The 19780-nt window shown below is 49.8% G+C and overlaps 8 protein-coding genes and 1 non-coding gene across 9 annotated transcripts; 4 read left to right on the forward strand and 5 right to left on the reverse strand.

The window, feature by feature from the left end:
- The first annotated feature begins 1031 nt into the window (after window positions 1-1031).
- Window positions 1032-2145, forward strand: DEU56DRAFT_419981 (uncharacterized protein). Its single transcript, XM_041346140.1, has one exon. It carries the CDS (start codon window positions 1207-1209, stop codon window positions 1798-1800), a length of 594 nt encoding a protein of 197 aa, XP_041207202.1. The 5' UTR covers window positions 1032-1206; the 3' UTR covers window positions 1801-2145.
- Window positions 2006-5959, reverse strand: DEU56DRAFT_739119 (uncharacterized protein; the record flags this gene model as incomplete). The annotated part of the gene is made up of 11 exons (XM_041348701.1): window positions 2006-2342; window positions 2402-2457; window positions 2517-2630; window positions 2693-2854; window positions 2926-3108; window positions 3154-3240; window positions 3299-4489; window positions 4536-4913; window positions 4971-5261; window positions 5313-5709; window positions 5760-5959. The coding sequence occupies 11 exons, from the start codon at window positions 5957-5959 to the stop codon at window positions 2006-2008; spliced, it is 3396 nt and encodes a 1131-aa protein (XP_041207203.1).
- Window positions 5960-6765: 806 nt separating this feature from the next.
- Window positions 6766-6839, forward strand: DEU56DRAFT_t71. The gene has a single exon. It is a non-coding gene; the product is annotated as a tRNA-Ala (tRNA).
- Window positions 6840-7583: 744 nt separating this feature from the next.
- On the forward strand, window positions 7584-9410 carry DEU56DRAFT_420137 (DUF647-domain-containing protein). Its single transcript, XM_041346142.1, has 5 exons — window positions 7584-7688; window positions 7750-7899; window positions 7952-8035; window positions 8092-8444; window positions 8508-9410. The coding sequence occupies exons 2-5, from the start codon at window positions 7830-7832 to the stop codon at window positions 9216-9218; spliced, it is 1218 nt and encodes a 405-aa protein (XP_041207204.1). The 5' UTR covers window positions 7584-7688; window positions 7750-7829; the 3' UTR covers window positions 9219-9410.
- Window positions 9296-10481, reverse strand: DEU56DRAFT_913944 (uncharacterized protein; the record flags this gene model as incomplete). Its single annotated transcript, XM_041357578.1, has 7 exons — window positions 9296-9406; window positions 9457-9647; window positions 9700-9825; window positions 9878-9953; window positions 10013-10171; window positions 10223-10347; window positions 10403-10481. 7 exons carry the CDS (start codon window positions 10479-10481, stop codon window positions 9296-9298), a joined length of 867 nt encoding a protein of 288 aa, XP_041207205.1.
- Window positions 10482-11503: 1022 nt separating this feature from the next.
- DEU56DRAFT_738972 (uncharacterized protein) lies at window positions 11504-14103 on the reverse strand (the record flags this gene model as incomplete). The annotated part of the gene is made up of 7 exons (XM_041348692.1): window positions 11504-11630; window positions 11695-12125; window positions 12252-12458; window positions 12532-12890; window positions 12947-13143; window positions 13197-13550; window positions 13604-14103. 7 exons carry the CDS (start codon window positions 14101-14103, stop codon window positions 11504-11506), a joined length of 2175 nt encoding a protein of 724 aa, XP_041207206.1.
- Window positions 14104-14530: 427 nt separating this feature from the next.
- Window positions 14531-15575, reverse strand: DEU56DRAFT_739054 (PIN domain-like protein; the record flags this gene model as incomplete). The annotated part of the gene is made up of 3 exons (XM_041348695.1): window positions 14531-15122; window positions 15170-15285; window positions 15339-15575. 3 exons carry the CDS (start codon window positions 15573-15575, stop codon window positions 14531-14533), a joined length of 945 nt encoding a protein of 314 aa, XP_041207207.1.
- Window positions 15576-16151: 576 nt separating this feature from the next.
- On the reverse strand, window positions 16152-16496 carry DEU56DRAFT_720940 (putative ribonucleotide reductase small subunit; the record flags this gene model as incomplete). Its single annotated transcript, XM_041347686.1, has 1 exon — window positions 16152-16496. A coding segment is annotated over one exon (345 nt), but the record flags the coding sequence as incomplete, so codon positions are not given.
- A 2661-nt stretch (window positions 16497-19157) lies between these two features.
- Window positions 19158-19739, forward strand: DEU56DRAFT_757158 (uncharacterized protein; the record flags this gene model as incomplete). Its single annotated transcript, XM_041350098.1, has 3 exons — window positions 19158-19331; window positions 19428-19491; window positions 19543-19739. The coding sequence occupies 3 exons, from the start codon at window positions 19158-19160 to the stop codon at window positions 19737-19739; spliced, it is 435 nt and encodes a 144-aa protein (XP_041207209.1).
- Between the last annotated feature and the right edge of the window lie 41 nt (window positions 19740-19780).

Consider the following 19780-nt stretch of genomic DNA (forward strand, 5'->3'; position numbering starts at 1 on the left):
CATATTCCCTACAACTACGGGGGACTTAAATACTGAACATCCCCGGTCAGCCGTACATGCAGAATGAAAGTAGCGATAACGATATCTTTCTTCGCAATGCGATATCACGCTCTGGGTCTCAGACAGACTTTAAATTGTTTGACCAGATGTTTGAGAGGTGCAAAGCTCAAGACAAGGTGCTTGCCCTGACTGCCAGATTTACCGACCCATATGGCTGGCTTCCCTGGACAATACACCTGCATCCAAATGAATTTGCCAACTCTACCCCCGAGTGGCTTTCACACATTCTTCTTTACCACTTTGTTACTGGGCGAGTAGACGGAGATGTAGAAAAACTCTCTATAGCAGTAATATCAAGACTACTATCCTCTCCGTCCTCTCCGTCGACTCAAATCATAGCCAATTGCACTCTTCTTGCTTGTGCTATGGTCGGGGTTCAGTTTGACCAGAAGGACATAGTTCGGGTTGATAAAAGGTGCTGTTTCACTCATGTGGTGATTCTTCTGCTATGTCTTACGAAGTGATTGTGTAGTTCTGCTCTGGAACAACTTACTTACTCTCTTTGGGAGCAGTTCCTGGCGACTCTATGGGGTGATCTCGATGGAGACAATGTCGGAATTGGACATCGAGTATGGAATCCCACCGATGTCATCTGTTGCATGTCCCAGCTCGGTCAATATCTCTGGTCTTCATCGCAGGTGGCGTGGAACCTGAACTTGTGCAGGAAGATTTCTTCACGGGCGAGGTTGTCCGAACAAAATGATGCGGATCCACTAGCAGCGCTGCGAAGAGTACGGCGCTTCAGCTTCGACATTGTTCCTACAGGCAGACTATGGTTCATGCGGAAAAACGACATCTCTACAGACCCTACCTGGCTGTGGGCGCATTATGTTCCATTGAGAGGTAATTCCCACTCTCCAGAAGACTTCGACTGGCTAGTGGATTACCTCGACGTTGTTTATGTCAAGGACCCCGATACGGCATGTGACATCCTTTTGCTCATGAGCAGTATGAGCGTGAGCTGCAGCCCCGCTAAACAACATCTGTTCATGGAGACGCTCATTGCCTGTATGGACAGTAGCATGCCTGACCGTTTACGTCACCTCGCCCTTCGAAGTTCGCGCTGCTTGCAATTCCCGGGAAGTTTTGACCTTGATCAATGGCATTGTCGCAGACACGGTTTTGACCAAATTCTCTGCTGCTATCATGTCCGTGCTTTGTCCGCGACCGGGCGTAACACCTCTTGATGATGATCTTGACCCCCTCTTCAATTGTTATTGTGACTTGTCCTATCTCAGACTGGTCTCTGCCCTCGCGAGAAATTCCATCTGGCATCCGCATTTGATTGAGCATCGCCATGTAGATCATTGCATTGGCATGATTGCAAAGTGCCACAAACCCTCCTTTGTGCAGCTCTATTCCTGTCTTGTAGTGGGTATCCTCCTCCGAATCACACCTGAACAGCTTTCAGTTACATCGCGCTGGTCTGTCGCAAAGGAGCAGTGGTGGGACATGATCAGACGTGGATGGATGAATTTTTATTCCGTTCGCTGGGTACAGGACGCGGACGCGGACGAGTTGCTTCCCGTCCTTGTGAAAGTCACAAAGAAGTATATACAGATCAGTTCGAAACCTGATCTTGTGCGGCTCATCAAAGATGTGGATCGTGTTTTAAGAGGAGTAGAGCAGCGAGGATTAGAGTGCGCTGATGATTTGAAGGAGTTGGGACTGCAGCCCGCGACATACTTTAGAGGTTCGGTCAATAGTTATTTGCCGAGAAATATTCTATCAGTCTCCTGATTATCACGGAGTTTGCATGTCCCGAGATCAGAGGAAGACATGGTAGGGTAAGTCGGGATTCTGTGGCAGGTAGACGCAGAGACGCGTATAGCACCTAGATCGTATGATCTCCAAAAAATCAATAACAAGATTAAAGTAATCATATGGACAATACACAACACCTAAGCTACGCGCTAACGTCTCCTCCAATACCAGCAACAGCACCTCAAACCGCCCTCACAGGTACAGGCACAGACATAGGCACAGACACAGGCGTCTGTTCCTTCGGAATGTGCACCGGCGTCTGCTCCTTCACCACAGGATCAGGACTCACACCACAAGGCCACTCCCCCGCCCGCGTCTTCTCAAGCCACTGCTCTCGCCTCACCCTCGCAGATTCCCGTCCATCACACACTGCATCCTCCTTGGATGGGATCCGCCACAAAAAGTCCTCGGTACCCGAAACGAAAAACAAGCGGTAAGTCCGGACACATACTTTCGTCTCGAGCGCACTACGCGCGAGGACCGCTGGTGTAGTAGCAGTAGCTGATGCAGGTACGTTCCTGGCAACAGAAGGGTCAGCCTCTCTCCTTTTGAGAGTTGCAGAAAAGAAATTACGCACTTGCGAAGAAACGGACGTCTAACACGCGACTGCGATATACCCTCCGTGATAGGACTCTGAAAAACATAAAACCCATCAGCCCAACGCTATAACAACCCCTATAACGAATACGCACCGAAACGAACGAATCAACATATGCCTGCCACCTCTCCGCCAACATCTCCGAATCATCGATCCTCGAATCGTCTTTGCCGAGTAATTGGATCGTCATCGTTTTTGTGTCTGGGAGCTGCGACCATACCATGCACAAATTGAACACTCAGGATCACAAGAAGATAAAAAAACGCGCACCCAATCTACCCGGAAAATATTCTCATCAGGCCCAAGCAAATTCTCCGCAAACCGTCGACTATTAAGTTGATCCTGAATCGTCGGCGCTTGTAATGCCCGATCACGCTTCAAAAGCTCAAAAAGCTCTTGACTCCTCGAATCAGCCAACACAATCTGGACCTGCTCCCACATCATTAAAAAACAATTCACAAATTCACAACTAGAGGGGGGACGAGAGGAGGAAGGGGACGCACCTGCTTGATCAACGACCCAATAACTTTATCGATCGTAAATATCCGATACGCATCCTTCACCCCAAACATATACCTCATCTGCTCCTCAAATACATGCTGCTCAATCTCGTTATCAAATAGCCTCTCGCACGACTCGAGCATCAGATCATAAAAATGATCTGCGTGCGCAGCACGGTCATCTAGCTGAGCGAGTTCAACAAGGGAAGGCATCCCTAGCGCCGTAGCGACCGATTTCGCTTTAGACATTGATTTAGGCGCCTCAATGGCGATGCGCGCGCTGAGCTTCTTGAAGGATAGGAGTCTGGAATATAAGACCTGTAGTCAAACCAACAAACGTCAGGAATGGATAACTAGTAAAATCAGAACCACGCACCTCAACAAGTCTCAAAAGCACATAGAAAACAGTGTTCCCAAAGAATACATTCTTCCTCGATGCCTTGCGCAACGGCGCAGCAGGCTCACGTTCCCCCTCCTCCACAGCATCTACCTGCATCGTATCAGGAATCGCGGGAGAAGCAGGTCTCGAAGCAGACGGCGACGCCGCTTCCTGTGCACGCGTCTTCCTCCCCGTCAACTTTGCCTGCTCGCTCTTCAACAACTTCTTCCTCAAATCTCCACCAGAACCCATCCCACCCTTCCTCTTCCTCCCGCCACTCCCACTCCCAACACTCCCCGTCTCCCCATCATCCACATCCTCCCCAATCTCAACTTCCCCAGCTTCCCCAAGCACAAACGCCCTATGAAACACCTCTTGATCCAAAACGAAAAACAACGGAACGAACGTCCGCAAAAACCCCTCGACGCGTCTCCTCTCAGGAGCCCCAATCTGCCCTTGAGTCCTATCCAAAAACGACAACGCCATCTTCACAGCATCCTGCAGCACGCCCGTATCCCCGACCTCATACGCCAACTGGTGCCGCACCCTCACACGCGCAAATAACGGATCTACAAGGGCAGCACGCTGGCTCACTTGCGCATCGCGCGCAGCTTCAATCTGTGCTACGAGGGCTTTTGCAGAGAGAGCCTTTTTATCGGCGGCTTTACATGCGATCCCTGCGTGGTCCAGAGCCCGAGAAGCGTTCCGGGCGTCGACTTCGCGCCATACTTTATTCCACTCCCTTTGTGCGCGTTTCCATTCTTCTTCCTTGTCTTTGAGGCGGCTGAGGACGACAGGAATAGCCAGGGCCGGTGCGTCCTGCATCGCTTGGAGAACCTCCATTCCCGACTCACGTCCGTATATCTTCTTGATGACGCGTGCGTGTACTGCTTTGCCCGAGCCTCCGAGGTTGGGTTTCAGTTTAAACGCAGATCGCTCGTCGGGGGGCAGTTGGGCGATTTTGGCGGCGAGAGGCTCGAGGATAGTGATTGTGCGCGTAGCAGCTTCGACATGGAAATCGTACTCATGGCGTTCTTCTTCGGAGCGGTGGAGGGCTTCTTCGTAGATGTTTTTCTTATGCGATACGAATCCTGCGTCTTCGGACGACCAGGTTGGGTGGGAGACCCATTCGTCATTGAGGACTGCACGGCACATCTCGTCGCGGCCTGCGCAGGTCACGTTGGCTTCCTGTGTGGTGGTCAGTTAGGGAATGTTTAGAGGGATGTGAACGCACGCTAGCGGGCATTCGGCGGTAGCTTCCTTGTTGGAGTCCCGCATTTACTCTGCCCGGGCGAATCGGGACGATCATAGGGCCTCCCTGGCCTTGTACCCTCGCCCAAGTCTGCTGCTGCTGACTCTCCTCCAACACCCACCGCTCCCTCTCCCGCCTATCATCCCAGCCAAGGATCTCCCGGAACTGGCGCATCAACTCCGCATCTCCAAGGAAATTCCGTGCTTCGCGGACGAGTCGTGCGGTGTCAATAAGCTCCTGGGTGAAAAGATTTACGAGCTTGAGAAACTCATTGTAGGTTTCTCTATTTCCCAGTGCGCGCTTGACCCGGTCGAAGAAGTGTGTGTCGTCTGGTGGAAGGAGCGAAGGAGGGAGGGGTGGCTGTTTGAGCTTGGATAGGTCAGTGAGTTATCTGTCTTTTGGGAGTCAAGCAGTCACCTTGGAAGGAGCTTTGGGTGCTGCGGAGATGGTGTCCCGCTCGTTTACTTTGCGTTTGCGTTTTTGAGGGACAGTTGGCTCGAGGGGTGGTTGGGGATCAGTGCGACGGCGAAGAGGTTTGCCATCGAGTGGCGTATTTGACCGAGTGCGGCGTCCTGTTGGGGCTGGAAGATAACTTTCTTCGGCTTCGTCAAAAAGACCCTGGCTCTTCTCAGGCATGAAGATCCTAAAGTCGGAGCGCAAATCGGGATCATCCTTGAAAAGACGGGCAATTTCAGCTGACACTTCGCGCTGTGAAACATGCATTAGAATTTAGTTGAAGTGTAAAAGTAGTAGGCTCACTTCGTCGACGGCGTCAGTGGTGTTGTGGTACTTGCCGAGAATTTCTAGAAAGCGACGGTACGTGCCCTCGTCGCAGCGTTGTTTGATCTTCTGGACGTACTGGACAGCTGGTTCTATAGAGGAGCTGTCGAGACTCATGCCGTACATGGATGGCTCGGGTTCAGGACCCAAGACCGCAGGTTGTACAACAGTTGGAGCAGTATGCCAAGGCTCGTCACGGGTGGACTGGAGCATGGTGCCGGTAGGGGTGGTGACTGTGATAAAAGAGGAATTTTGGGGATCAGAGGAGCACTCGATGCGATAACCGACGGGGAGGAAAGTGTTGAAGCCCTGAATAAGGAAGGGGTGGCCATTAAAAAGGTGTGAGACGCGTTTTATGACGCCTGGGGTATCGATGCTAGATAGTGGAAAGATGAGAAATGAATTAAAATGGAAATGAAAACGCACAGTCCACTCTTGAAATCCTTCATGATGTCAAGGAAGTGGTTGTAAACATCTGGCTGGTCATGAAACTGTACTTTGACAGCATCGAGGTAGCTCAATGCGTCTGTGACGTTGAGGGGACGCTCTAGCGAATTCGGCTGAGAAGGGACTTGAAAAGAACCCATTGGTGGTAGACGAGAAGCTGGACGTGATGGAGGAGGCATTGATGGAGATTGTGGACGTGATATGGGTGGGATGCTAATATCTCTAGTAATAATAGTTTCTGGAGGTCTGTTGACGTCAGGAGGAGGGTCCGAGTTAGATTTTTGAACTTCCTTGCCCTTGTCCGAGGCGATTATCGTCATTGGAACGTCTTCGCTTGTACTACTCGGTAAGGGTCCACCTGGGTTCGGGGTTGTTTCATGTCCAACCTCACCCGCGCCTGATTCCGCGGTCTCCGTTAACTGAATATCTTCAGCTCCCTTGTCTTCTGTAGAAGTCTCGTCTTTCATGTGGACGTCCACAGTTGCCATGTCCGTCGTCGACAGTGCTGGTACAGCTGGTGTTGGGGGTGTGGCATCCATCGAGACAAGATACAGAGTGGCCAAACTTGCCAAACTACACGATCAAGGTCCTCACGTGCACCCGGGATTCACCGAACGGACGTGGTAACCCTCCTGTCGAGTAGCAATAACCGTCTTGATCGATACCTCCACGAAATTAGCAAGATGCCTAGTCGTTTGGACCTCGGTCTTCGCTGGTAATTCTTTAATGCTATCTCCGGCAACATAGGACCTTTGATTCATCCCACAACACGATCTCACAGTTCCAGAATTCCCTCGCGATGGGGCTCAAGTCCAAGGTTGTCACGATGTATATTTTAAAGAGGTCGTGCGGTGTCCATCATCTCGTCCTCACTACATGTTTAAGCACGACATTCAACTGATCATACAGAGTTCGGCTCCCGAGTCTAAGGACCACCACTTCCTCTATCATCGATATCAAGTCCATAAACAGCCGCCCTTCTGTGGGGCATATGGTGTAGCTGGTTATCACATCCGCTTAGCATGCGGGGGGTCTCCGGTTCGAGTCCGGATTTGTCCACACTTTTTCCTATGCATCCCAAGTAAAGGATTGCAGTACATGTGCATGAGTATGTAATGTCATTCCTTTACTTGTCTTTCATACAAGTTTCATGCCCAGTTTTTTATGGGCCTGGGCCCAGCTGCAGGGAAGCAGCAGTTAATGTAAGGGTTAGCATATTCCGGGCTTGATGAGGCTCAGACTTTGTATTATGTACCGGGCAGTATAGCGGCTAGCCACAGACCAAACAGTCGTTTCAAGTTTTACAATTTTACAAGGCCTTGTTCATGGCTCAGAGACTAGAGCAAATTGCCCTGTTCGGTCTCCCTTGGCTATAAACACCTGCTGTGGTGGCATGTCTGAATGTAGAGATTCATCTGATTCACCACAACAGGTGTTGAAAGCCGGTTTCCAGAAGTCCCACAACACCCACATTTCAAATCTCTCCATCCACCGACTCGCGAGGTATCAGCACACCCCAACGCAACTTGCAGCAAGCAGCTATTGGAGTTGCTCGGTAACATAACATTGATTCCAGGTGGTTGGTAACTACAGTCGTCATCAAGTCGCTGCAACTCCCAAGTCTCGCAAAATGGCAGTCAGCGGTTCAGTAATCGCAGAAAAGGACGAAACTGGACGTATATTCTATACCACTGTGGGACATGGCACTGACGCCCAAGTCAAGAAGGTACGCACCATGGCAGGCTTTCCCAGTCTCGCCTCATATCACAGCTTTTCAACAGGCCGCACGCACCACCGATATCCAAGCGCCTTCCCGAAACCGCGTCAATGAAAAACCCTTTCAAGCCCTGGGTCGTACGGTCTCAGCAATATTCCTCCCAGCTGGATATCCAAACACAGTCACTCCTGGTGAGCACCTCATCATAACACTCCGTCCAAGCTCTTCCTTATGTTGGAAACGCACGCAAAGATTATCTGCAGTCAGTAGCTCCTACCGCTACGTGAGCATCATGGTCTCAAACTTGACCGTACCTTCGCCCCAGCTATCAAATGTACAATGACGTGCAGGAATTTTGCAGTTCTTTATCAGGTTTACTAGCTTCCCGAGGCGCGCTCGAAGGTATGTTCACCCCAAAATCCAAATGCGAATTGCATTCACTTCCATTATACAGGTTTTGGAGTCGGCAACGCATCAGCATCAGCAACCCAAGCGCTCCTTCTGACAGTACTAAAAGACGTATGTTCCCGTTTCACAAGTACGTTTCCGCTTCCCTATCTACCCTCCACACCCCACTGATAGCGTCCCCTGCAGCCATAATAGGCGCCTATTACTTCGGTACCTCCCTATACCCCGAAACGAAAACATTCCGCTTTCTCGCAGACGTCATCAACGACACCTCCATCGTCCTAGACACCATATCCCCATATTTCACCACCATATCCATCTCCAAAACATCTCCATATCTCCCATCAGGCTCGACTCTCCAAATCGTAGCGCTGTGTATGAGCGGGGCCATGAGATCTCTCTGCGGACTCGTCGCAGGCGGTTCAAAAGCAGCGCTCACAGACCACTTTGCTTCACCCGTGAACAACAAAGGCGACGTCGGCGAACTGAACGCTAAAAGCGCGAGCAGATCGACTGTAGTCGCATTGACAGGCGTCTTGGTAAATAAACCCCTTTGACCGCGTTAGAATGATGGACATACCTGACTGCGGCGATATTAATAGCTCGGAACGCTCCTCGTTCCTTATATCACAACCCGCACATCAACCTACACCGCCCTTTTCGTCCTTGTCTTTGGCCATCTTTTAGCTAATTATCTTGCAGTGCGTAGCGTCGTCCTTCGTTCGCTTAATAGGCAACGATCTAGCATCCTCTGGAGTACATTTCGTAACTCGAAAGCAGACGGCCGTCCAGTCGTCCTAATCCCAAGAGACGTATCCAACCGAGAGATAATTCTAGACTTTCCCAACAGCATCCGCGATGCAGTCACCAACAAAGTCATCGGACACTGCTCATTGGGCGTATCTGTGCAGTATGCGATGACACGCTGTAGCACGTCGCATGTTCTCAAGATGCTCCAGCATTTCCAGGAAGAACCGTATGTGATCTTCGTGGCGGAGCCTAGAACGTGGGGGCGACGCGGACCAAGTATCTTGGTATGTTTCAAGGAGGGATACGGATCGCTGGATCAATTGCGCGCTTGGCTGCATGCGCTGGAGATAGCTGCGATATGGAGCGCCCGGGCTATGCGTGCCGGTGCCAGTGCTAGTGAAGTTGAGGATATGGTGCTCTCGACGCGTGAGACGCTCAGGAAGGAGTTTTCTCGTTTCTTGGGGTGCTTGAAGGAAACGGGATGGAATGTTGAAGAAGGCGCGATGATGATGGGGTCTCCGGGTAGTGTGATCATGTCGTCTGAGACGAAGAAGAACGCATGACTTCACAAAGCTAGGTAACTACACCAATCCTACATACGACAAGAAAGTTGCATATAATATGGCTGCGAGTTTCTTCATTATATCCCAGTTGTCCCTCCACAAACAACCGAGACGTGATCTTGATTATTTTGACTGATCGCAATGCGAATGAACACCATGTAGAATGCAATAGAGATGATTGGGACGACCTAAATGTTGATCAGTAACCTCGATGATAAGCGTTAAAAAGCAAAATTACCAGGTCTCCTACATCAAACATTATACGATCTCCATTGTTCGAGAGGGCGGAACATATTAGTGAGGGGAAGAGCGATACAGTGTATAAAAGAGCGGAATCAACAAGCACCCGTAGTAAAGGCTTTTTGCCCTTCGTAGTGCGAATTTTAGAGACCTTTCGCTCGATCATCCAGATGCGATACGCCAGTAATCCTGCACATATTTGAGTTCAACATCGCGCTTGCGTAGAAGCGTGCTTACTTACCTGAACTGAACAAATTAGTTGCAAGCGTAAAGGCAAGGAACACCACGACCCATCGTTCAGCATCTTTAACACTTCCGGCGCTAGTCGACGCTTGAGAAACGTCGTAGACCATACAAACACCAATCGCTGCAAAGCAACATCAGAGCGCAAGACTTCCCAAGTATGATTACATCCTGACCTGCGACACCACACCACATCATGCATGGTAGGACGATAACCCAGACAGATGGCCAAACAACGTAACATCGATAAATCTTCCGCCAGAAAGGCGAGTTTTGTAAGCCTAAATCTGGCGGATAAAAATCGAACGCACCACTACCCCGTCGCCAAGCAGAGTTTGCAATGTGTATATCACATCCTTGACCACCAATATTTGGGAAATATCAGCAAAGAATGACACTGGTGCGCCTGGGAATGTGTCGCGATACTTCGCTAGCCCAACTTCGAGTTGAATTATGCCTACGACCGTGTGCTTCGGGGAGGTCAGCAGATGCACACCAGATGCAAGGAGCAAGAAGCTAACCGCGGTACTCAGTAAGAACAACAGGGTTGCAACCGCAGCAATTGGCCGATTGACTCGGACGTTCCGGATGCGATTATTGTAGGTGAATATCCAGATAGTTCCTATAAACATGAGAACTGAAAAGCCTGAAGAACACTAGCTTAGTAGGTATGGGACCATATTAATCACTTTGATACTCACCGTATACAATGCCTCCCAGTACTGATGACATGATAGCAACGCCGGTATCAGGGAACAAGTGTGTTGTGGCGCTGGCCATGGCAAAAATGATGCCTGGGGGATGCACGACGGCGCGGATAGCAGCTTTGCCAGCTCATCTATATCGTTATATAGCAGAAATGGCTCAGTTTTAGATATGCATCAGCTTCAGGTATCGGAAAATAGCACCAACGCACACTGCAACATTTTCGGCAAACTTATAGTTTAACTTGAAACGAGATGCAAAGACCAGAATGATCACTGTCGTCCTGGTCTTGGGATCATCATTCATCTCCTGTAACTTCAGCTCCAGGATTCTCCTGGTATCGTGATACGCATCACGCACAGCACACGCAAATTAATGCAATATGCTATCCAAAATGGTGGATGAGGCTGATCACCGAGAAGAGCTCAGAGGCAGTGTCTGATGCAACCACTGGCATTGGCAATATGACAATATGATTCAGATAGGTTTCAGAGAATAAATACCCGAGGGCATGTAGAAAATGGCCGATCTGTGTCAAGTCTGCGCAGACTCTGCGCCGAAGTCTGTAACACGTCTGGGCTTTTGTCTTGCGACCACCAATTCCGCCATGGAGGTGGGCCCAGATCATGATGATGATGGCAGCAGGTCCGTTAGCCATGCTATCGCTATGGTAAACGACGTGAAGGGTGGCGGGCAATTCGAAAGGCAGAAACTAAGATGGCAGGATGAAGGTTGGCATTTTCCGAGAAACGTACTTATATCGAGAAATTTACGGTGGCGCTCAGCCAAAACGCTAAGCGCAGGCACGTGATCTCGATCATTCACCTTTTCGAGCTCGGGTTCGCTGAACCTCGCAGGTCAGCGTGACAGCGTGAGTTTTCGTATAGAGTACAGCAAAGAAAAATAGAATGCGGTTCGAATCAAAACACTGCGAAGTGTCGAGGAACGTGTTTGCACGCGCTGGATGCTGGATGTAAGTAGTATGCGAACGTGGTGTTAGTGATGAGTGGGCTAAGGTAGGGAGAGTGCTAGTATGGTACTAATCGAAGGGTAGCAAAAATATCGGTAGCAGTTGAAAAGAGTGGTCCGAGTCGGCGTCACTTTTTGCGAGAGATGCGCTGCCCTCGTGCAGCGCGTGCCTCGTTGATGGCCTTCAGCAACTGTGTGTGTCCCATTTCAGCCTCTGGATATGCTGCGAGGAAACGCGACTCGTTCGACTCGTACCTGGAGCCGAAATATGGATGGTGAGTATGTGCAGGCAAAGGGGATAGTATCAGCGTGGACTTACTCGTTGATGAATTCCAGCGCGATGGTTGCCCTTTGATGGTACTTCGACGCGAATCGTCGATTAGCGCCTTGGTACCACTCCTTCGGCCAATCTTTGAGTGGTGTCCTCAATCCCCTGTCTGGGTCGCCGACCAGCCAATGCTCGATGATCTCCTTCCAGGACTTACTCTTCGGGCTGGTTGTGCCATTTGGACGAGTGACAGGCACACGTGGGATTACAAGGCCAGCGGTAGGGAGGGATTGGGAGGTGGTGTTCTTGGATGGTGGGGTAGTTTTAGTAGCGGCGGGTCGTTGTGAAGCGAGGATGCTGCTCTGGCTGGTGGCGGCTCTGGGTGAAGGGCGGTGTGTGGCTGTGAGGTGTCCTCCTTCGTGGGATGGGGTGTATGGTGGAGTTGGCCGCGGTGACCGTGTACGAGACTCGGAGGCACATGACTCAGCCTGAGAGTCAGAGATGATGGCGAAGCGCCGGGAGGAATCACCTTGAAGTTGCAGAGCAGTTGCTGTGGTGCAGGCTGCCTGCACCATCACATTGGTTAGCGTGCGCAGTGAGTTGTGAACTGATCCGATGTCGTTGCGCAGGTTGTTGACATCTGTCGTGACAGATGAATGAACCATGTGAAGCTCTTCTATAGACGCCGGTCTCATGAGAGCTTGTTCACCAGCGAGGGAGGCGTCAGCACCGCGGGAGATGGGGGCAAGGGCATCACTGTAGTCAGTCTTGTATGCATATAGTTCGTCGAGTAGGTAGCGAACGAGTGTATCACGCTGAAAATAGACACAACGAGAAGAAAAAAATGCTGCATCAATCAAGTGTCAGTCATAAGAACACGAGACATACCTGCTCGCCATCAGCCCATCCACCCCACCAACGAACTTTAGCGAGTGTCCACCGCTGGCCTACTGGAGCAAACATGAACCAATATTGGGCACCTCCCCGACGAAAACAGTGAGTTGAGAAGTTACCACGGATGCCAGCGCCAGTGGTTGACTCATTGATCCATTTTTGCACGGTATCGTGAGAGATTGGCTGTCCGGGATGCACGACACCGTTTGCACTCATCACAGGAAAAATGAAGTCGTTTGGCTGGAGAGTTCGCCCGTAGTGAAAGGATTCAAGCCACTTAATCCAAACTAACATCCAGAAGAAATTGTCGCAGGCTGGCATGTTGGGACGTGGATAAATCTTGTAGTGATTTGCTGCCAGTGGTGAGGTCATTTAGTCATCTGGCTTCGATTTAATGTGAGCAACTCACATCTCAGATCCGCTTCCCATTGGCCCTTGTCTACCTTCTTTTGCCATCCTTTCCGGTGAGCGAGAAAGATCTCGAAGTATGATGTGCATTTACTCAGCGTGAGTGTCTCGTTTGCAAGGTACATGCCAAGCACCCCATCCAAAATAGTGGTATCAAGTGAGATATCCTTTCTTTGCAACTTTACGAGCTCAAAACACCTGCGGACAAGTTAGATCGCGCATGTGCTGCGGAAAAGCTAATCAGATCTCACCTTGTCCATAATGTCCATCCGTTCGATGCGAACGTGACTTGTTCAAGATGTCGAGTAAGTTTTGTCCTCATTTCCAAGTCCAGGTGCATATCTGATGGACGAGCACCACTCATCACCTTCTGAACCATTTGTAGTGCAATCTCGAGTGGGCACACAGTCTGGTGCCATCGGAACGCCCGATCCATATAGTCCTTCGTCATCGCCATCGAGTGAGTGCGATCTCCTCCCTCGGCACTTGCCTTATGTTTGATGGATGACAGCACATCATAAATGTCTGCAGAATCAGCGGGGTTTCCTTCCCAGCGCTGCTTCATCTCGTTGAAGTGCCATTTGCCACGATAGGTATCACCATCTCTAAAACGTAAGCCATTGCTTGCATGCTCTAATTCGTGTACAATAATACTTACGATAACTCCCACAGCTTCTTAAATGCCAAACGGATGCTCTCGACAGTAGTTTTGCTGAGGTTCTCGTGGAACCCTTTCAGGGACATGAAGAGCGCCAGCGCTTTGTCGGAGCATCTGTTCGGGATGCTCTCAAATGCATATTTGAAGGCTGGGTCCTCATACACGTCATTGTCGGCATGTATTTCGGCAGTCGCAGGCAACAGAACGAGTGAGTTTTCAGACGTGTCACCCCTCCAAGTCTCGCTGACAGCAGAACAGCTTGGGGTTTCAAAATGGCTCGCCAGCCATTCCCGTCCACGCCGAACATGCCCGGCATAGTTCGTCCTCGTGTTATTTGCCTGAAGGTGAGTTTTTATCCCGTGTTCCTTACACTTTTGGACGTCTTCTAAAGCCGTCTTCGCAGCAGCTGATCTCGTCTTTTGCCCAGCTTTCTTCTGAGCAGCGTCTGGCAGCTGGGGGGCTTTCGCGGAATCCTTCTTGAGTCGTGCGGCTCGTGCCATACTTTGCGAACACGAACGAGTGAGTGTGGCACCAAGCTAGTTCAAAATTTCGGGACGGAGATCATTGTCAGGGGCCTCTAACTAGTTAATAACAATTTCACATTTCACATTTCACACCTTTCAATTTTCGAGACTGAAAAAACTTCAACATTCATTTGTGCTAGACAGACTACAGGCTAATATACGACGGCACTACCCCTGGTGCCATGTGATCAAGAATTGTTGTTGGAACATGAACGAACATGTCAGAGAATTCACCTTGGGCTGCATGTCCCAGAGTGTGGCATGCCAACTGCTGGCAGTTGAATTTGATGCTATACACGTCTATGTCGCGCCGCAATGCCATAAGTGTTGATCGAGCAATCACTTTGAACTGTGGGTGAAGCTCGGTCCTGTCCGTCAAGCATCGGGGAAGCTAAAAGACTAGTTAGCGGCTGTCAACATGCAGCAAGCTGCTTACCTTGCAGAAGGTGCGAAGACAGGTACCCTCCCACACACCACCATACATCTTCTCGATAATGGCACTATCATCCCAGCCCAGTTGCTGCCTACAGAAGTCTGCAAGAGCCGCTAGATCTGGCTGGCAGGAAGACACATCCCACGATGGTGCCTTTCGGGTGGCTGAAAAGGACGTGAGAGGATGCACGTACTTGCTGATCACCGCGCGCTGTGGGAAATCATCTGGGATATGGTCCGCAACTGCCTTGTACCTGCGTTGGAGGAAATGGTGAGGGTCGTGGGCGAGCAATGAATATAGTTCCTTCACGAGGTCCTTGGCACGCTCAGAAAAATCCTCCGGTGCCATTGACAGGAATGCGTGAAGCAAAGCCTCGCCGATTCTGCTATGCAGAGCAACCTTGTGCGCGATCTCAATGCCGCAGCCAGGCACACCCCCATCATAATCTCCGCCCATCAGCAGGGCGATGAGCAGCCGATCTCCTCGAGTTAAGGAGGCACCATGCTCGAGCCCATCCTCTGTATACAGCTGAATGTTGAGGTAGTCCTTGTCTTTTCTCGCACTGCAAAGAGTCAATGGTAGAAAGTTTAAAGATAAGATAATGCTTACGGTCTAATGATACAAGGAGCTCCGAAGATCAAAACATCGCTATCTTCAGTTATCACGGCGTCAATGACACCATGAGAATTCATGGCAGCGAGCTCAGCCTCAGCTTCGCTCGGGGCCTGGGCAGTGGTGAGACAACAGCATTGCGAGGTGAGAGGTGAGCAAAGCATACCTCGGTTGACTGAAACCCAAATAGCTCAACCATCCGCTGAAAGTCACGCGTGAGCCAGTGGGGGCTGTTTCTGGCCTTGTGACCCTTATCTGGCAGGCGGTCAAGGCCATCGAAGACAAATATGGCGTGCAGGGGCAGCTTGAGTAGGTTGCCCAGTCGAAAAAACAAGGTCCGCAGCGCTGGCGACTTCCCAGCTCCTGCGTGATTGATCCGAAAGACGGCACACACACTGTGCATCCAAGAACTGTCAATACGAGTCAGTTGATGAGCCAGGTGAAAGACGACAAAGGTACCTAGCATCGATCCCAACCCTGAGCAGCTTGAGCCTGCAGTCACCGTGAATTTCTTCTGTCTTCAGTTCTGATGCTGCAAGCTCTTTGAGCGTTCGGTTCTCGGCAGACGAAGCAACTCGCTGCAGAAATTATCAGCACCGTCAACACAGCTCTGAAGTCATTCAGCTCACCTCCCACAGCCCAGGAATTCCCATGTTGAGTAGTGATGGTAGCGGAAGAGGACGGAAAATCTTGAAAGGGGTTGACCGAACCATCTTAGAGGGGCCAGATGATGTCAGCAGACCGCTGCAGAAAGCAGCCTCATTGGCTATCCACTGCACGCCTGTCCAAAATAATCAGACGAAGCCTACCAGAGAGATAGTATCTACTCACAAAGTTTTGCTTGACATCTGGTCGGTCTTGGCATTTGTGTGGTTGACGTTTGCCTTTGAGTAGTCTGAGACACGCCTGTACACTTTCTCGTTGCCCAGCGACACCAGCAAGTGGTCTGCGACGAACTCGATGTACTAGCACATGAGCCAGTGTGCATACCCTCATCGTGGCTGATGAACTCATTGGAGAACATGAGACCAGGCATCAGACCGTGTGCCTTCAGCCCGAAGATGGTCGTGAAGGAGCCAGCGAAGAAGATGCCTTCGACGGCAGCAAATGCGACCAAGCGCTCACCAAAGGTGGAACGCTGAGCAGAATCCTTGATGTAAGTGTCGATGAGGAGTGAGTAGGTCTCCATCATGATTTGGAAGCCATAGAAGCACCAGACCACAGCAGCCTGGACCTCATTGGAGAAACGTTCGATGAGGTTTTCATTCACAATGCCGTCGGATGCAGCGAAGAAGGCGAGAGCGGGGGAGACAAAGCGACGTTCATCGATAAAAACAGGAAGGGTGTCGCTGTCTAATGGCTTGGTTGGCGAGTCTAGTGAGATAGATGCCAAGGCTGCAGCAGCCTAATGATTCAGGGCAAAGTTAGCTGGAACAACACAGTTAACGTGAAAATGCGCGAACCTTATTGCCTGGTGTTGGAGCAGGTGATAGTACACGAACTGGTGCAAGAGTGGAAACCATTGGAAGTATGAGAGAGTAGGGCAGAGCCACTGCTGTGCGGATCTGATGGGTGGTACGAGTGGGAGAGCAGTGCCGCGAGGAAAATTTTGTGGACGTTCGCCTTGTCAATCTTGGAGTCCCGGAGGACCTTCTCGATGGGCTTGAGCGTGCTGTAGAACAGGTCTGCGGACAGCTCCTCGAAATGGGCACGAGTGAGGGAAGTGTAGAAGTCATGCCGCCAAAGAGGGAGTCAATCTCAATGGAAGTCTGGGTTGCCGACGACAGGGTACGCTTGGCACGCTCGCAAGCAGTCCTTAGACGACAGAGAGTACGAGGGTTGGAGGAGAGATCTACATCGATGTAATTAGCACCTAGATTAACAAACAAGTACACTAGACTTACCCTTCTTGTGCTTGTGCTTGAATTCTTGTGCGAAGTGGTTGACGAGACGGTTGTCGAAATACTCACCACCCAAGTGAGTGTCACCAGCAGTGGCCTTCACCTCGAAGATACCCTCCTCAATGGTCAAGAGGGAGACATCAAAGGTTCCGCCTCCAAGATCGAAATTGAGGACGTTGCAGCACCGATAACTTTCTTGTCGAGACCGTAGGCGATGGCAGCAATGGTCACGGTGGGCTCGTCGATGAAGCGCCGCACCAAAGGGAGTTGCTAGGCGAATAGGGCAGAGCTGCTGCTGCGCAGATCTGATGGGTGGTGCGAGTGGAAGTGCAGTGGTCCAGAGGCCCTGTGAAATGTGAGCACTGAGAAGCATGAAGTAAAAAAATAACATACAGTAGTACTTCTTCTCCAGGGGAGGTGTTGTTGTTGCGTTGTTGGCAGCATTCACCTCCAGCGTTGCGCACGGCAGTGACGAAGGTTCAGAGCGGAGGAAAGCTGTGTCACATGACTGGAACACAGCCGCACCTGTTTATGGCAACTGTGTAGGATGAGTTCGAGGGAGAGAAGGAGAAGGTAGAGATGAGACCTAGGGAGTGTGAGTACTTGCCATACATTAATGTAAAGTCCAGTAAAGTGTGATTTTGAGTCAGTAAAGTGAGGAAAGTGCGGGACAGCGAGAAATACACGGTAAATTTTGTAAATTTTGTAAATTTCGAACTTCTGGGCAGGCTCCCTCCCATGCGGATGTGCCCGGCGCCACGTACTTGTAAATTTACATGCAAGCTCCCTCAAATCTTTCATTTTTTTTTCGTTCACATATATTGCTTGCCTATGTTTTACGAGTTTGGTTTTTCGTGTTTCCGCTCTAGTTTTACTTAGCATTTCTCATAGACTGTAGTAGATAGTACTGCCTCTAGATCTAACTAATAATTTTATGCATGAAGATCAACGCCAAACTTAACTTGGAGGTATCAGTCCTTCTGAGGTCTAACGGAGAAGCTCAACAGCGCTCCATTCATGGTCATGGGTATGTAACTTCCTTTTTTCTGCCGAGACTCATCGAAGGCTGTTACCTTGCTTGACTATGAATGTCACGTGACCCGTTCCATAACGGATCTCCTTATATGGTGTTTCCTCGCGCCCTGCAATATCTTATGTTTTGATTCGTATATTTTTCATTTCTATACAACTAGCGTCTACTTTGTAACTCCTTGAGTTTAATGTTTGGGTCAAGCAAGGTTTCTGTCGATGCAGGCGGCAATTCTCGAGTTCATCTTGCGCTAGAATAAGGCGTCACGTGACTTTTTGGATTCCTGTTTTTTTATAGAACGAATCTCAGACGAATCCCCTTTACAGAATTTACGTTAGCTAATCGTGAATTTTTCCAGATATCCCGACTTATGTGCCGCTACTTTGGGGCAACCGCCAAATTGAAGGGCGACCCAACCCAACCCTAACCCTAGTCCAAATATAGAAGTGTACTTGAGTTACTGTTCAATTTTGGTTCAAAACTCAAGTCTTGTTGGAATAGATGGGTGAATGTACAGATTAAATTCAAGTATCTAGAACATGGAGTTGTCACAGAGGCTGAACTGGCTAGCTAACAATTTTCTCGAGTGTATAGGAAGCTGACAGAGTGTGCACTTCAAGGGGTGACTGGACTGAAGACACGAAAATTTGCTCGAAAGCTCGTAAATTTAGGATTCAGTATTGCATTAATGTAGCATAAACATGATGGGATTTGGGACTTTTTGACTTGTTTTGCCCCAATTTTGCAGGTATCTTAGCCTCACCGCCAATTCGAGCCATGGCTGAAATTTTATCTCACTCAGATTTCATCCAATGAACAATCGCTCTTGAGAATTTATTCCTATCATCAATCTAAGCATTTTTACAAGACAGAAAGTTCCTGGGACTTTTTCTCACGACACTAGAAATTTTGCACAAAAGTAGCGGTGCATAAGTGAACTGCACCATAGCTAAGAATCTTGTGTTATATAGACGACGATACAGCAAATTACGGGCCACCCGCGGACTGGTGGTCGTTTGGATGCGTGTTGTATGAGTTTGTGTCGAAGGACAATATGGCACGTTCAAGTTTCGCATCTTTCTTCGCTGCTATTTTACTTGTACCATCTTGCCAGCCCCTCTTCGAAACGAAGAACGACATACTTGATTTTCTTGGTTGGGACTCCGGGTACGAGTCGTTACCTGCGTTTAAGGAGCTGGATATCTCTGTCGCTGACTTGGTTGTGGGGGTAAGCTTTGTATTGTTCATTTTTCAACGCTATCACTTATCTACACCGTGATAGCTCCTCCAACCCGAGCCCTCGAAATGACATGGGTTCAAACAGGTTAAGGATCATGAGTATTTCAAGAAAGATGGGACGCCAGAATTTGTCTGCCCCTGCGCTCGCGGTAGGTTGAATTTGATTTGTCTGTGAACACTGTGCTTAAAATTCATTTCAGCTCTTCAGCGTCATCAGGAAAAACCTCCTGCAGGAATTCAACTGAAATCCTCAAACTCGGAGATAAAACAGCGGAATTCCAGAAATTCTGCTAATTCGACAGAACTCGTTGTATTCTGGCAACATTTCGGGTTGTTCTGCACGGTGCAGAACAACCTGAAATGTTGCCAGACTTGGCAGACGAACAGACTCACGTAGGAGACATATGGTGTCCCCGTTTTCCCTGGCGGTCACCACAC

Source organism: Suillus clintonianus, assembly GCF_016758775.1.
Source record: "Suillus clintonianus strain FC179 chromosome Unknown DEU56scaffold_48, whole genome shotgun sequence".
Lineage (NCBI taxonomy): Eukaryota > Fungi > Basidiomycota > Agaricomycetes > Boletales > Suillaceae > Suillus > Suillus clintonianus.

What these genes read in the sequence shown, in the direction of transcription:
- DEU56DRAFT_420137 (XM_041346142.1), top strand. Translation starts at nt 7,830, where the DNA reads ATGTACAATGACGTGCAGGAATTTTGCAGTTCTTTATCAGGTTTACTA. An exon ending in CGTATGTTCCCGTTTCACAA is followed by an intron (nt 8,036 to 8,091) that starts GTACGTTTCCGC and finishes CGTCCCCTGCAG; the next exon opens with CCATAATAGGCGCCTATTAC. An exon ending in TCGCATTGACAGGCGTCTTG is followed by an intron (nt 8,445 to 8,507) that starts GTAAATAAACCC and finishes CGATATTAATAG; the next exon opens with CTCGGAACGCTCCTCGTTCC.
- DEU56DRAFT_419981 (XM_041346140.1), top strand. Translation starts at nt 1,207, where the DNA reads ATGTCCGTGCTTTGTCCGCGACCGGGCGTAACACCTCTTGATGATGAT.